The sequence below is a fragment of the Crocodylus porosus genome, unplaced genomic scaffold, assembly GCF_001723895.1.
Source record: "Crocodylus porosus isolate Cpor-Errol unplaced genomic scaffold, CroPor_comp1, whole genome shotgun sequence".
NCBI classification, from domain to species: domain Eukaryota; kingdom Metazoa; phylum Chordata; order Crocodylia; family Crocodylidae; genus Crocodylus; species Crocodylus porosus.
This window is the reverse complement of record NW_017728907.1, coordinates 12,935,212-12,951,398: the sequence shown is the minus strand read 5'-3', so window position 1 is coordinate 12,951,398 and position 16,187 is coordinate 12,935,212. Positions and strand designations below refer to the sequence as shown.

The following is a 16,187-nucleotide window of genomic DNA, read 5'->3' as shown; positions in this document are numbered from 1 at the left end:
TTATCCAGTGCACCAGATGACCTGATGGAAAATATGTGGGAGAAACCATCAACAACTGCACACCAGAATGAACAAGTCTATTAAAGACAAGAATACCCAGTTATGTGTGGGGGCACATTTCTCACAAGAAAACTGCTCTCTCTCCAGTCTCTCAGTTCTTATCTATAAAGGGAATTTACAAAACACCTTTCACAGATAAGCCTACGAAGTTCACTTCAACCTACTAGGTACAAAAAGATCGTGGACTAAATATAGACACTGGATTTATGGCACATTATGAACTAGGCCTGTGCAAAGTAGCTCATATTTGCTTCGGATTTGGCTGATTCAGGGAACAGTGATTCAATTCAGTGATTTGAATCACTGTCCTGAATTGATTCAGCCAAATCTCATTCAGAGATTTGGCTGCTGCTGAATCTCCTAATCGCAGGCCCATTCCCTGCTTGCTCCCCTAGCCTGGCAGTGGCTGCTCCATGCACCCCAGCTACTGGCACTTGGGGGGGGGGGGGGAGGGGGGACAAACAGCCCTGGCTCACCAGGTGCTGCTGGGTGAGGGGGGTGATCCCTGCTGCCCCCCACTGTATGGGGGACTCTGCATGAGCCCCCCTCCCAGCCATAGCTGCCTCAACCACTGTGGCTCCAGCCCTTTAAGAAAAAGACAAAAAAACCATGAGAGAGACCGTATGCTCACTGTTCCTGCTGATGGGGTGATCCCTGCTGCCCTGCAGCACATGGAGGGGCTCTTCCATGAGGCCCTCAAAGCCCCAAGGCTGCAGCAGGAGTGGTGAATCCCAGGGTCTTTCTCTCTTGTCTTTTTTTTCTTAAAGGGCCAGAGCTGGCCTGGGCAGAACACCTGTGGGGGGGCTAGGTAACTTGTGACAGAGCCTCCCATGCAGGATAAGGCAGTGGGAGGCAGTGGAAATCACCCTCCCACCTGGCAAGTGGGGCTTTTTTTTTTAAAGCACTGGGGGCTAGGGTGGCCAGGGCAGGCAGGGGATGGGGCCTGGCAGGGGTCCCCCCATGTTCCCCTCCCCCCTCATCTATCCCTAGTACTTACCAGCTCAGAGCCCAGTTGCAGCTCCCTGCTGCAGCCACCAGGGGCTTTCTGAATCATCAAAGCTCTGATTCGGAGAGCTTTGAATCGATTCAGACCTTTTAATAGGTCCCCTGATTTGATTTGGATTCAGAGATTTGGCCAACAAATCAGGCCGAATCTCCTCTGAATCAAATCACTACCCAAAGCTTCGCACAGCCCTAATTATAAACCTGCCTAACATCTGACTCCCTAGGTAACTGCTCTACTATTTACCAGCTATATTCATTCCCCTTCTCCCCACTCCTTCCCCTCCACTGACTACCTGAATTTGGATTTTCACTGACCGGCTCTTGTACAGATCAACTGCAGACACTTTCTCAGCCTAAGATTATTTGTACCTGAAAGCTTGCTAAGAAGAATTTTTCCAACTATTTGTGCTGAGCTCATAAAAGATACCAGATTCACCCAAAGAACTTGTCTGCCTGTGTCCTTAGACCAACACAGCTACATCCTATACTTCTATAAACCAAACAACATTAGCAAGATACTGTCCACTTATGTCAAAGAGTGAGGACCTGTACCCTGAAAGCAGCAGAATAGTTTAGAAAAATCTCAGAATGTGAATGTATAAGAGAGAATTCACACTTAGCATTGGGGAAGCAAGGAAAAATAAAAGGTACCCAAGTGGAAATGGTCAAACATGGTGAACGATACAGTGAGGACTGATCAAATTGTCTTTCATCTTGTACTATGATAGAGCAAGAATGCAGCTAATTCAGTTGGCTGTACCATCATTTAATGAAACAAAGCATGTAGCCAAATTGAACTGTAGTTGTTGAGCAAGGGCAATCTAAGCATTCACTATAACTGCTGAGTAACTTTAATGTGACCACTAGCATTTGTAATGGGGTGAGGCAAGATGAGAGAACCAAGTCTTATGGTTCACAACTTGCTTCTGGCAGTCACAGTTCAAGAAGGAGAATTCCACTAACACCTTTTGCTGACTACAACAGGCTTAGCTGTATTCAAATTAAGAGGAGGAGACTCATCAATGCATTAGGTATTAGCCATTGTCCAAAGAGAGGAAATGCACTAAATGTGGCAGTGGTAAGTTACTTGCTCATGTGACTTGGCTTCACATCTGGGAAGCAGTAGTTGAATTTCTTCTTTAGTCTAAATTCTAAGGAGATCTTTAATGTTTTGTGTCACAGGGTAACATTTTTGAATACCCTGGTCTGTGGGCAGTCTGTCCCACTCTCTCCTGCCATGCCTTCATGTTACTAGTGCAGGAGGCTGCCCTGATTTTATTATACATGACCACCTGAACTGTGGTTGTAGCTCTATGGGCCAGTTACATGGCTTGGTACCTCTTCCACATCATGTCCCATGCCTCACAGATGGCATCCTTACAGATGTTCAACCTATTGCTGAAACAGCCCCTCACTGGGCCTTCTGACCCCTCGGCCTCTCTCAACGTGATTCTGGTCCTTCGGACCCCTTGGTCTTGCTCAGCCCCAGTCTTGTTGCCAGATCCCTTGGTCTCTCCTCTGGCTCCTGAGTCTCCCACAGCCACTCCCTAGGCTACCAGGACCCTTGGTCTCTCTTACAGCCCCTTTCCAGGCTGCTAGCCCCTTCTGGTCACTTGTCCTGGACCCATTCAGTTCTCCACTTTCCCTGGTGCTCTCCAGGCCCTCAGACCCATCTGATCCTGCACTCTATTCCTGGCCCCTTGCATCTCATGATGTTTGCTGGGACCTACTGTGTGCCTTGGGCCCCTCACCGGGCCTCACTATCCAGGCCCTTGGACCCATCTGCACTCCATTCCCAGCCCCTCGTTGGGCCACTGGACCCCTTCTGGTCTCGCTATGCTTGCTGGGCCTCACCAAGATCCCCAGGCCCCTCACTGGGCCTCTAGACCTATGTGGTCCTGGTCTTTCCTGGCCCCTCTCTGGGCTTCCAGACCCTTGTGGTCCACATGGCCTTCCTTTGCCACATGCTTTTCTGTTGGTGTGCTCCCTTAGCCTCAGCTTTCCCACTGCCTCATGGGTTATCCCGTGGAGAGAAAAGGCTTTCCGGCTCCCCACCCTCGCTTTTCCCTGAAGTGGCGTATGCGTAGCATTTTCGTGAAGGCTGCCCCACCACAGGCAGCCCCACAACTCTAACCAGCTCCAGTAGGGTGCGGTTTCAGGTCTTACCCAGGATCGGTCTTCAGGCCTACCTGATCTTGCTCAAGACTCTCTGTGCTCCCCCTTAAGTGTCCCAGTGCCCTTCCTCGGCTAACCACCAGGCCCCCTGGCCCTGGTGCCAACTCCACTCTGCATCCTCCATCTCTGGCCCAAGCTCACTCTTGAACCCCTGTCTTTGATCCCTTCTCCTTAGATGGCCTAACATCCGCCATCATCATCCTCGGCTGCCTGCCCCTTGACCCCTTCCTTTCGGCTATGGCCACACAAGAACCTCCAGCCTCTCCTAGGCCCTGGCACCACCTCAGGCCAGTCAAGACTCCAGGTTCTCCCAGTTCTGTGCAATGGTCTGTTTTCACTCTTTTAGCCCCTCCTGGGCCCTGACCCCTTGCAGGCCAGTTGAAATTCCCAGGGTCAGTCCTCAGACTGTCAGCCCTCTCATCTCTGTGGGTCCACCTTCTTGGGCCTCTCCATAATTGCTTTCTCTCTCTGGGCTTGCCCTGAGCCCTCCATAGTTCTTCCTGCAAAGCCCTTCCTTCTCTGGACTCATCCAGACCTCTCAGAAAGTCCCTGTACTCTGCCCCACTCACTGGGCTCACCAAGACCCTCCACTAGGTCTCTCACACACCCAACCCCTCTCTCAGGGCCTGCCTGCTTCTCAGTAGGCCCACTAACTCTCAGCCCCTCTTCCAGGGCTTGCCTGGCTCCTCACCAGGCCCTTGTGCACTCAGCCCCTCACTCTCTGGGCTGGCCTGCCCTCTCACTAGGCCCCAGGCACTCAGCTCTCTCTTCTCAGGGCTCTGAATCTCACAGTGGGTTCCCAGAAACCTCCTCCATCCCCTTAGTTCCTACCCAAAGCTCCTGATGTCATTCTTCTTGCTGGCATTCAGAAGATGCAGCCTTCCTGGTGGGTGATGTTCCTCCACCAGCTCCCAAGATGTTACTGCCAGCCTAGCTCTCAGGGTCTGAGCTTATACCCTGTCTATACCCAGCTCTCCCCCCATTAGCAGACTCCCTTGCAAGCAGCCTCACCTGCCAGCCCTGGGGTCAGCTGACTCTGCAATTAGCCCTGAGCCCCACCTGCCGATGGCTTCACAGGCTGTCCGACGTCTTGACATGGCAGGCACATCCAGTGTCCTGCCACATTCTGTTCATGGCTTTGATTCAGACTTTTCAGACGAACCACTTGTGTAAGCCACAGCCACCCCTATGGTGGTCTATCGCTGCAATAATGGCTTGATTACACATGGGGAATGAGGAGCTGGCCACAGCATGAGCTGACAGTCCCCCATGCAAGAGCAGCTGAAAAGCCCTTTAAACCTGTAGAAAACAGTTTTGTCTCTTCAGTAAAAATGGAGCTATTTTGGGACTCACGAACATGCCTGAGTTATATCACTGATATTTCTTTTTCCACACATAATTATTCATGTATAAATGTTTCATTATCTATACTCTGCAAAGTGGTTTTATAGAGGCATCAATTTTCACTGTAAATATGCAGCAGAATTAGTTCAAACTTTATACATACTAAGGCAAACCACCCCAGCAATGTGGTGGTATTGATTACATATAACTGAAATATGAAGTATTTTCTGTTGTGGGCTTTGTGCTTATCATCTTGCTGTGCAAGGTAAAACAACATGGAACAGCTTAATATCTGTTTCACTTGATTAGTATATATATGTTCCACTTCACTTGGAACACTTAAAGCGTAGACCTCAGACCACAAAGCATTGTGGGCAGATCATTAAGCAGTGTCTCATCTGGAAATCCTGAGTTTCAAACAGCCTCAGATCATCAGTAAAACAAAGTCTTATTGGTGTCATTTTAAAAAATCTTCTGCAGAAATCTTGCATAACTTGTGTTGGGTGAAGCATTTTGCTATGTTGAGAGAATTAAAGGCAAATGATGCCCTCATAAGTTACAAAACAATGTATATAGTAAGAGAAAAGGGAAACCAAAAGCAAGTCCCTTGCTAGTGCAGTATGATGGATGCCGTGGTCAGTCTTCTTTAATCAAAGGGTTGTAACCATCAGTCTTTTTCACATCCTTTGTAGTCTATTCAAAGCCTGGGAACTACAGCAGCTGATGCTCAGACTGGTTAAAATTAGTTGACAGGAAATGTAAAGAGTATTTTTTTTCCTTTTTTAAAGATGAGATAAACTTTCTTCTTCCCAAGAGACCTAACCCTAGGGACCAAGCAATTGTAAAGGAGACCCTTGAGCTCATTTTAAAAAGATCCTTCCTATCTTATCAATTTCTATTTGCTGTAAGTGGAGGATAGAGCCTACACTACAGTGATGGAAACTTTTTTTACAATCCCAGCAAATGTCCTTGCAAAGACGGCCTTGAAGCTACATATCAATTGCTATGACTGATCTGTAACCTTGTTAGGATGTTTCCTAGAGATCCTAGATTATTTCCTGATGGAACTACACCTTTCTGTAGTTTATCTCACAAGAATCATGCTGTTTGGTCCTGTGATGCTTTGTAGGTGGCAGTGATGGCATCTTAACCTGCCAAGAAAGGTGGGTCTATTCCTGTTGCAGGAATTGGGCCATGATCCAGAGGGAGCAGAGTAAGCAGAAAAAAGCTTCCGTAAATAGATTTGTGCAGTGCAGCAAATGTCAGTTGGCACAAACTTCTGGTTATTGTAGATTGGCAGAGTTTGAATTGGCCATGTAGAGAAAGCTCCTGAGACGCATTATTTACATAGGAAAATGGGACTGAAAAGGGCCAGTCATGCCACAGAGTCCAGGCCCCTCCATTTGCATATAACTTCTCTGGCATACTGTGACCATCAAGCATCCAAATGGTGGGGAAGGGTCACAAACAAACAGCAGAGAAGACAAGGGCATTGTTGATGCCATGTCAAGGACTATGCTAAGGAGATCCTCGGAAGACGACCCCACCTGCTACAGATGAAGGCAAAAAACCCCTAATGTCCAGCTATCACATAATTTTCCATTTATGTGAGAAGATTTAGTTCAGGGATAAACATTCTTTTACACATATTTTAGAAGTGCCCCTTGTCAGTCCCTGGAGTCCCTACTCATAGCTTATTCCATTACCCTCCATTGCTAAAGTGTTCTGCAATGTTTAAATGATTCATTTTTCTCACCTTGGTATGTTCAAGTCATGGATTCCATTATCTCACCATAGCCCGTGCAAATAATTTAGTTTCCCTCATTTGATTACCTACAAAATATTGACACCATCCCCATACCCCAAGCCCTCCTTTCTTTCTAAGCTGCTAGTATTGGACTATCTTACCATCCTCATTTTATTTTTGGCCATTTTTCACCTGGTCTAAATCAGAAGAGAGTTAGTAAGATATTGAATACAGCTGTACCAAGATGCGATGCCCCCTCTCCAGCCATCACAGGGAAGGGAACGCTGACTTCTTGCCTTGTATACCATCAATTATTGCCTCTGGGTGGTATTCCTGGCTGTGGCACTTACATTATTTCACATTTCATATTTCTATGCCTCTCTTTCCCCAGTTGTAAAATGGATAATATTAAATGACCTGCCTGGGAACAGTGGCTATAAATATCTTTGCGATTGTACTACTGAATATGTCATAGAAATGCAGTGTAACTATTTTTGTTATATTGACTTCACTATTAAGGCTGAGTATGAGCCTCTTCTAGGAGGCCTGCTGATTCTAGGAGCATTCTCTCATGTAAATGCATGAGCTTTGCTAGAAATAAAATGTCTCAGTGATCAGCAGCACAGGAAATAAGGCAAATAGATGTGTTAAAACCCTGGTGATAAAGAAACCAGATCTGCCTGTAAGCGGTCCTCACCACAGTATTACATCTGCAGAGTGCAGTGTGATGCAAGCTCAAAGGCAGTGCACCTCCACAAATGCCGTTTGTCTAACACAATGCCTCTTCAGATCTGGGTTTGGGTGTTCACTGCCAGGGGTGACAGGGATGCTTACCTGGCAGGGGAAGCAGCGTGACCACGTAGGTGGGTTCCCCAGAGCAGGTGATTGTCTCTGATATGTCCTCCATCGGAGGTCTATATTGAGCAGATTCTTTTTGGTGTTGGGTGGTGGAACCGGAGCTTGCTCCATCCACTCCATGCATTGACCTGGTATAGCACTGCTTCCAGGACCGGTGCAAAAAAACAGGAAAAAAAAAAAATCTCCTGGGACCTGCCCACAGATGGGAACATAAGGGCAGAAAAGTATCAAGATCATCAAAGAAAGGAAGGTGAAGAAGATAGTGTCAGGAAAAAGAGAAGTAATAAACAGAGGCTGGGAGGTGGAGAGAGAGAAAGATATCTGTACTATAGAAACTGGTTTTATTGGGTAAGGTAGTTACAGCAAGGAAGCATTCTCATATAACAGAGTCCCACTACATTTAGGACTAAGCAGTGTTCCTGACTTGCTCTACAGTGCTGCATCTTGGTCTGATTCAGAAACCCCCATGGGCCTAACCTACCTCCACTGCACAATGAACCAAATTTTAACTGTGGGGATGCACACTGATTTAGGGGAAGCAAGTACCATTAAACTAATCTAGTCCAACATCCTATACAAATTATGACTAAAGGATTCCATCTAGTATGTCCTCCATCAATCCTGTACCTTCTGATTGAACTACAATATATAATTCAGACAAATCATCAGTCTTCACTTAAGGGCTTCAGCATGTAGAAAACCCATAGTATATCTGGGTAAATAGTGCCAGGGCTAGATCACTTTCCCTCAAAAACTGTCTCTTGTTTCTTTAGTGCTGGATGTCACAATTTTTTTTCTTTTGGATAGAAAGGCCCTTTACTGTCAGAAATCTCTACCCCATATAAGAACTTGTGGACTAAAATCCAGTTGCCTTTTCATCTCTCCTTTGGTTAAAATAAGAATATGTTTTTCTGGTCTCTCCCTGTGAGGCAAAATTTCCAGATCTCGCATTACTCAAATTTCCCCAGTTCTGTGAACAGAGCTAATAGCGTATTGCTATAGGTCCTGGTGAGTATTCTTCTACTTATTTATTCAAGGATCATGCTCACCTTCCTACCTAGTTACATACTGGGTGCATCTACTTGTGTGTTTTACTGTGGATTTGACTAATTAGCTCCATAGTAAAGCATCACTGTCCACATGTGCACTGGTATTAGGGTGCAATACATTAATTAACTCCATGATAAGATAGTACAGTTGGGGACAGTACTATCTTATGGTGGAGTAACTAACTGTGATCAAACACTTATGTGGACAGTGACCATCAGGCACAAATTGTGTCTGGTCAACCCAGCCAACTGGGGGCCAGCATCCTGACTCCTGCTAGCCCCTCCACCGCCTGACACTGCCACCCAAAGCCTGGGGCTGACCTCCTGTACCCCCTGCCAGCCCAGGACTGCTCCACTCTAATTGTTGTGGTCCTGGGTGCACGTGTAAACACTGTGCCTGGGAGCAGTTAACTCTGGTGTGAACTGCTCTGGAGTTTATTGCATAGTATAAATAGCACGCATAGATGCAACTACTGTGACCTATAAATTCTTTCAGAGTCACTGCTGCTCAAAATACAATCCCCCATCTAGTAACCAAGGTCTACGTTCTTTGCTTGTAGACATATGCTTTGTATTTGGCATTATTAAACACATGGGGCCAGATGGTAGTCCATCTGTTAGGTGCCTGAATGGACTTACACACTTAAGTTATGATCCTGTAGTTTCCAGGACTGTCCTATGGAACAGCACTGGCTTTTCTTCCCATCTTGTAGAACTTCTCCGCTGTTCTGTAATGTATTAAAATCAACCTTGGCTGAAAACACTCCTGGTTTGATTCCTTTCATGCTTATCAATAAAAACTGTTAACTCGTACAGCCCTTGAAATATTTAATAATGGCTGTTTTGTGTTTTCTGTAGTTACTGGTTGAGTACAAAGTATTTCATTATCACTCTCAAACAGAAATACATCGTTGTACTTCTTAACATATAACGTAGATGCTGCCGAATGCTTTTCTGTCTCATTACAGGTATCTTTATCTGATGTTCACCTGTATCATTGTCAGGATTTCATTTGTTCCTGCTATATTTGAAGGATTCCTTCCTATTGTCCTTAAATGTACTGAACACAGATTTTTTTTCACTAATACCTTTAGCTTTCCTTACCAGTTGTCTGGACTTCCCAACTGCTGATTTGGACTTATGCTATCAACCTTCCCACATTTTAATCATTATATAGAGATTTTAAATGTATATATTTTATAACTGCCCTCATCTTTTTTTCTTACCCAAGGTGATTTTTTGGGTCACTTAATCCATCTTTCATGACTGGAATCATGCCCTTTGGGGCATCCAATTATGTATGTTTAGACAATTACCATTTATACTTTTATGTTTAAATATTTCCTCTGATTAAGTTTTGCCATTTGTATAACTAGGTTTCCCAAAACAGGCAGGTGCCCAAGAGTAGCTGGGAGTTTGTCTTGTAGGGAAAAGACCCACTCAGATATCCCACTTTCCCCTTTTTATCCACATTTTTACCTGAGTAATTGCTCCCATCATTTTCCAGAGCCAGACCAAAAAGGAACATCCTGCAATAGAGCACCATGGTATGATTCCCAATGAGAATGTGCATCCACAAGAGATGGTGATGTTCTATGAATCCCTGAATGCCAGGAGTTAACACAGCCCCTTTGATGGTAAAACAATCAGCTGACATGGTTTGCCACATCTCACAGCATTAAGTGAGCTCTTGATCCTCAGATACAAAACAAAAAGCTGCAAAGGGCAATGGTGGAGCAGCTTTCTGCAGATTTTTTTTGTATCTTCCCCCTCACATCTTCCAAAGAGAATCAGTTAAGTGATAATAGGAAACAGTGGGTGAAATAACAAGCAGGTTTGTGACATTTAAGAGGGGCTGTCAGTATATTTGTTGTGCCCACAAACCCAACAAAACTAGCATGTTTACACTAAACACCACATTTAGCATCAAAGAAAGGATTGAAATGTTCTGTAGCAAGTGCTGACTAATGATAGACTTGTTAAATAACGTCAGATACTTATGATGCCATTGGCATTGCACCTTTAGCCCTCAGACTATCTGACCTGCATCCAGTATCATTTCTAGACACAAAGAAGACGGGGAACATAAAGACTAAGCTTAAAATATGGTGGTGTTTACAGCTCCATGGCTTCTTGGTCATAAATTTGAGTTGTAGAATAATTCATCTATGGCTCTTAAAGCACTTACCAGCCATTGGCCGCCTTGTGAAATAACTAAGTATGGGCAGACTCATGGTAAAGGGAGACACAGTCAGGAAGAGGGACATGTTTCAGCCTGTACCACTGGCAGTGGCAGAGTCAGATTAATACCGCTGACCCCTGATCCTAGCTCCTTGCCCCAACCCTTTTCTCACAGCACTTCCTGATCGTCCTTCCTTCCTTTCATCCTGCCTCTGAATTCTGCATTTCTCCTGTAATTTACTTGCTATAATAAAGCTGAAAACACCAAATGCATAGAAGGCTGTTACCAGATCCAGGGTACACTTTTAGCACAACTAGTCACAACATGCGAGAGAGATACTCATGACTTTGTGCTAATTACCCAGGGCTGGACCAATATGCCAACATTACTAATGACAAGGTTTTTTTGGGTGACTCTGATATTTTTTTTATTAGACCAACTTAAATAGATGGACTTTTGTTGTTCTTTGGTGTTAGCCAGGTTTGTTTGACCCTTGTTTTCATTTTTATTATTTAAGGTTGGCTTCCTTTTATTTAGTAATTGCCCTTACCTTATTTCCCAGATGATAGCTGAGGAATGGGTGAGTGATTTGTTTAAATTAGTTATGGGCTAGATCCAAAAAGGACTTAAGCTTCTACCATGGGACATGAGCAGATTTTTGCCTCTTATGTCCAAAACTATGATCTTGAAACCATCCACTTAGATTCATAGAGGTTAGGGTCAGAAGGGACCTCAATAGATCATCGAGTCCAACCCCCTGCATAGGCAGGAAAGACTGTTGGGTTCAGATGACCCCAGCCAGATAGTTTCATAGTTTCATAGTAGTTTCATAGTAGCTAGAGTCGGAAGGGACCTAGGTAGATCATCTAGTCCGACCCCCTGCCTTGGCAGGAAAGAGCACCGGGGTCAGATGACCCCGGCAAGGTGCTCATCTAACTTCCTTTTAAAAATCCCCAGGCTAGGAGCCTGCACCACTTCCCCTGGAAGCTGGTTCCAGGCCCTAGCCGCCCTGACTGTGAAGTAGCGCCTCCTAATATCTAATCTAAACTTACCCTCCGCCAGCTTGTGACCGTTATTCCTGGTCACTCCTGGCAGCGCACGGGGGAACAGGGACTCCCCCAATACCTGCTGATCCCCCCTGACCAGTTTGTAGCAGGCCACAAGGTCCCCCCTTAACCTTCTCTTGTGGAGGCTAAACAGGTTCAGGTCCCGTAGCCTCTCCTTGTAGATTCATGGGGCCACAGAGCAGAAGTGTGAGAGAACCTGGCTCAGTGGTCTCAGTAGATAAGGGAAGTTATGCGGGAAAGGGACAGTCCTGGGGTCCTGCTCCCACAACTCTTCTTGTATTTTACAACAGATGGTCAAATTCATAGATGCTGGGTTCAGAAGGGACCTCAACAGATCATTGAGTCCGACCCCCTGCCTAGGCAGGAAAGAGTGCTTGGGTCAGAGGGCCCCAGCCAGATGCCTCTCCAGCCTTCTCCTAAAGACCCCCAAGGCAGGGGAGAGCACCACCTCCCTAGGATGCCCATTCCAAATGTTGGCCACCCTTACTGTGAAGTTTTTCCATGGGTCTTCTACTCTCTGGATGAGAGCTATAACCACTAGATTCAGGTGAATCAGGGCAGTGCTTCTACCTCCTCCTCTGTCCATGTTTTAAAAAGAAAACATGATCTCTGGTCTGTTCTTTGAAAGAAAAGGAGTGGACAACTCCCTTCAAGCAAGGACACTGGGTTGGTAATCACATCCTGACACAGCGGCCTGCTTGTCACCTTGACTAAGGTACCCATGCTTCTGATGTGGCAGGAGCTGCGCCCTACCCCTGTGCCCAGCATTTCTGATTGGTGAGCTCTAGGCAGCGGCATGCTGGGTATGTGGACTTCAGGCAACTCTCTGCTTACTATGCTGCCTGCTGGGGATCCCATTCTGAAGAGGCCAATTCTTCAGTGCATAGGGAACCTCAACACTTAGCACAGGGGTTTGGATTCCTCTTGGCCAGGTGCCTAAAACATCCAAGAAGTTAAAACTAGGAGAAGTGATTCTCTAGTGAGTACAGACCAATGAAGTCCTACTGTAATGGTTCTTACTGTGACTAGAACTCAGCCCTGAAATTATTTGGCCTTAGATCGACCAGTCAGAAGGGGCAATGTCAGAATGATGTCATGGTACAGCCATGTTTATGAGTATAAAAATGACTTCAGCGATGAAAATGATGATGGGTAACATGGAGGTATTTAACAGTGTTGGAATCAGCATTTATACCTTTTCATGAAATGTTGCTATATGGGGATTGCACATGGGTTTCTAAAACCTCACTAGCTGTAAGTCATTGTTTCAGCAAACGACTGTGGTGAGCTTCTTCAAAAGGCAGTGGGCTTGTTGGTGGTGGAGTCTGGGTTTTGAGAAAAGGGCTGATGACTGTGAGCATGATATAGTGCAAATGTGCTACTAGTCTTGGAAAAGAAGCATGTGACAGCTGTTAAAGAAAAGCATCACGCGGGCTGAAAAATCGGCTTCAATTCTGATCCTTCTCTCATTGTGTTCATACCACTTGTTGCTGTGATGTTTGAGACAACCTAACCTATTACTTGCTTTAATGCTGCTTGCAGTTTTATACTTGGGTTCACATACACTGGAGCAGTGTTGCAAAGTTTGTGTGTGTGTGTGTGGATGTAAAACATGAAACATTCATGTGGTACATGTGTATATGCACAAAATGAGCCAGGTCCTTCACCTGGCTGGTGTAAAAGAATGGGTGTAAATTATCATGATTTTACACTCATGTGAAATTCTGGACATTATAGTGCTGTTGCCACTGGAGTCTTTAAATCCCTCCTTCCTTTAATTGTACAAGTTTAATTTTTATGAAACCTGTGAGATGATGTTTGTTCTGACAGCATCACTTCACCTCTGGTTTTCAACTGGGAATGGAGACCCCCGAATTCCACAAAGATCATTGCAGTGACGATCTTAGTCAAACTTTAAATGTTAAGATTTTGGCTGACCCAGGATTCTCAGACAGGGTTGTGCTGAGCATCCTAGCAGGATTTAGCTCAGTGAGGGGAAAGCATCCTAACTGCTGGAGGTTAATTCAACCCAGTGCTGTTTCTTCAGGATGTGCTTGTGGCTGGCTAGTGAAAGAATTGATTCACCAGTGTGGGGCTTGGAAGAGTCGTGTCCCCTGGCTCTGATGTAGCTGACATCACTGATCCAATACAAGGTTAACCTTCTAAAGGTGTGGATCTTGTGATTGCTGTAGTGGCTAATGGGAATGTCTGAGATGGGGCGATGCCTGGAGGTCCCTGCTGGGATCAGGGCTCCCACGCATGCTACAAGCACATGGAGGAGCCAACCCCTGTCCCCAAAGAGCTTCCAATAAGCAAGCCCTAGGAAGTTACTTTTATTTTTGTTTTGGGTTTGTTTTTGTTTTTTTGCTTCAGTCTTAACCAGAATAAGGCAGCCCCAGACCCCTGGTATAGTAGTAAAGCTTCTAGTTTCTTTTTCACTTCACTGGAGAAAGGTAAGTGGTGTTTTGCCTGTGATGATGATGCCTCTCACCATGTGCACTTCCCCGCTCAGCATCCTAGATCTGCCTTCTTGCACAGCTGGGCACAAGGCTGGGCATCCTCCTGGGCATGCCCAGCACCACTTCCCACCCTCAGAGCTGAGGACCCAACACAAGCAAAATAATGATGCTCTTACTTCTCTTGAAAAAAAAAAAAAGTAAAGGTCAGTTTCTCTTCCCTTCATGCATGCAGTTCATCTTAAACCAGTGTAAACTTACCCAAAGCAAGGACCTGGAAGGAGTAAAATAATTTTTATTCACTGCAATAATATATATGAATATATTAAAATTATGTATATAGATATGTATATGTAGATATATATATAGATAGATAGATCTCTCTCTCTATATATATAGTGAGCTATAGATATATGTATCATATTGAGATATACATATATATATATTTGTTATTGTAAGATATGTTATTGTGAGGTATCTATCTAATTGTGAGATATCGCTCTCATTGTGAGATCTCTCTCTCTCTCTCTTATTGTGAGATATCTATCTATCTCACAGTAAGATAAATTGCGATATCTCACAATAAGATATCTCTATCTATCTATCTCACAATAAGAGATATCTCACAATTAGATAGATTCATAGATGTTAGGGTCGGAAGAGACCTTGGTAGATCATCAAGTCCGACCCCCTGCCCCGGGCAAGAAAGAGTGCGGGGGTCAGATGACCCCAGCTAGGTGCTCGTCTAGTCTCCCCTTGAAGACCCCTGGGGTAGGGGAGAGCACCACCTCCCTTGGGAGCCCATTCCAGATTCTGGCAACCGTTACTGTGAAGAAGTTCTTCCTGACGTCCAACCTCAATCTGCTCTCTGTCAATTTGTGGCTATTGTTCCTAGTTACTCCAGGGGGTGCCGTAGTAAACAGAGCATCTCCTATTCCCTGCTGCCCCTTGATGAATGTATAGGCAGCCACAAGATCACTTCTCAGCCGTCTCTTGCAAAGACTGAAGAGATCTAGGCCCCTCAGGCTCTCCTCGTAGGGCCTTGCCTGCAGGCCTCTGACCATACGAGCGGCCTTCTCTGAACACTCTCAACATTCTCCGCATCCCTCTTGAAGTGCGGTGCCCAAAACTGGACCTAGTACTCCAGCTGTGGCCTGACCAGTGCCACATAGAGGGGAAGTATCACCTCCCTGGACCTGTTCATCATGCATCTGCTAATGCATGGTAAAGTGCAGTTAGCCTTCTTGATCGCTTCGTCACATTGACAGTTCACGTTCGTCTTGGAGTCAACTATGACTCCAAGATCCCTTTCTGCTGCTGCGCTGCTGAGAAGGCCATCCCCCAGCCTGTAAGCATGTTGGTGGTTCTTTCTGCCCCAGTGCAGCACTTTGCACTTGTCTTTGTTGAACTGCATCCTATTTTGTTCTGCCCATTTTTCCAGCCTGTCCAGATCTGCCTGGATCTGTTCCCTACCTTCTGGCGTATTAACTTTGCCCCATAATTTGGTATCACCTGCAGACTTGGACAGGGTGCTCTCTACTCTGTTGTTCAAGTCACTGATGATGACATTGAACAGCACTGGTCCAAGGACTGAGCCTTGCGGGACTCCGCTGCCCACGTCTTTCCAGGTTGATATCACCCCTTCCACCACCACACTCTGGGTGCGACCCCCTAAGCCAATTTGCCACCCACCTGACCCTGTAATCATCTACATCACAGCTGTCAGTTTATTTACGAGAACAGAATGAGATACCGTATGGAAGGCCTTCTTAAAGTCTAGGTAGACGACATCTACCTCAACTCCTGTGTCTAAGCATTTTGTGACCTGGTCACAGAAAGAAACAAGGTTAGTCAGGCAGGCTCTACCTGCAATAAACCCGTGCTGATTTCCTTTCAGCATTATTTCCCCTGCTGGGCTCCCTAAGCATTTTGTGAGAGAGACAGAGATAGATCTCAGGATGAGACAGAGAGATAGACAGAGATCTCTGTCTGTCTTCTTGTGAGATCTCTCTCTCTCTGTGAGGTGTCTATAGATACCACCTGTATGTTAGGCTGATGAAGATGCTCCGGTCTGCTCTGAGCCCGGGCTTGGCTGCCCGTGGCGGTGCGGGCGGACCAGCTGGGTGCGGAGTCCCCGGGCGGGGGCGGGGGGCCGGCGCTGAGGCTCCGGGGGCGGAAGCCGCGGGGATTGTGCTGCTGCCGCCGGCGCCGCGCGGCAGAGTCGGGCCGGTGGCGGGACGATGC

At 45.9% G+C, this 16,187-nt stretch overlaps 1 protein-coding gene across 1 annotated transcript in view; it reads left to right on the top strand.

The window, feature by feature from the left end:
• Positions 1–12,574: 12,574 nt before the first annotated feature.
• Positions 12,575–16,187, top strand: part of FASLG (Fas ligand) — an 8,994-nt gene continuing 5,381 nt past the window's right edge. Inside the window, exons 1-2 of the mRNA XM_019530577.1 lie at positions 12,575–12,639; positions 13,861–13,940. Coding sequence (XP_019386122.1) covers positions 12,575–12,639; positions 13,861–13,940 — 145 coding nt within the window. The remainder of the gene's footprint in view (positions 12,640–13,860; positions 13,941–16,187) is intronic.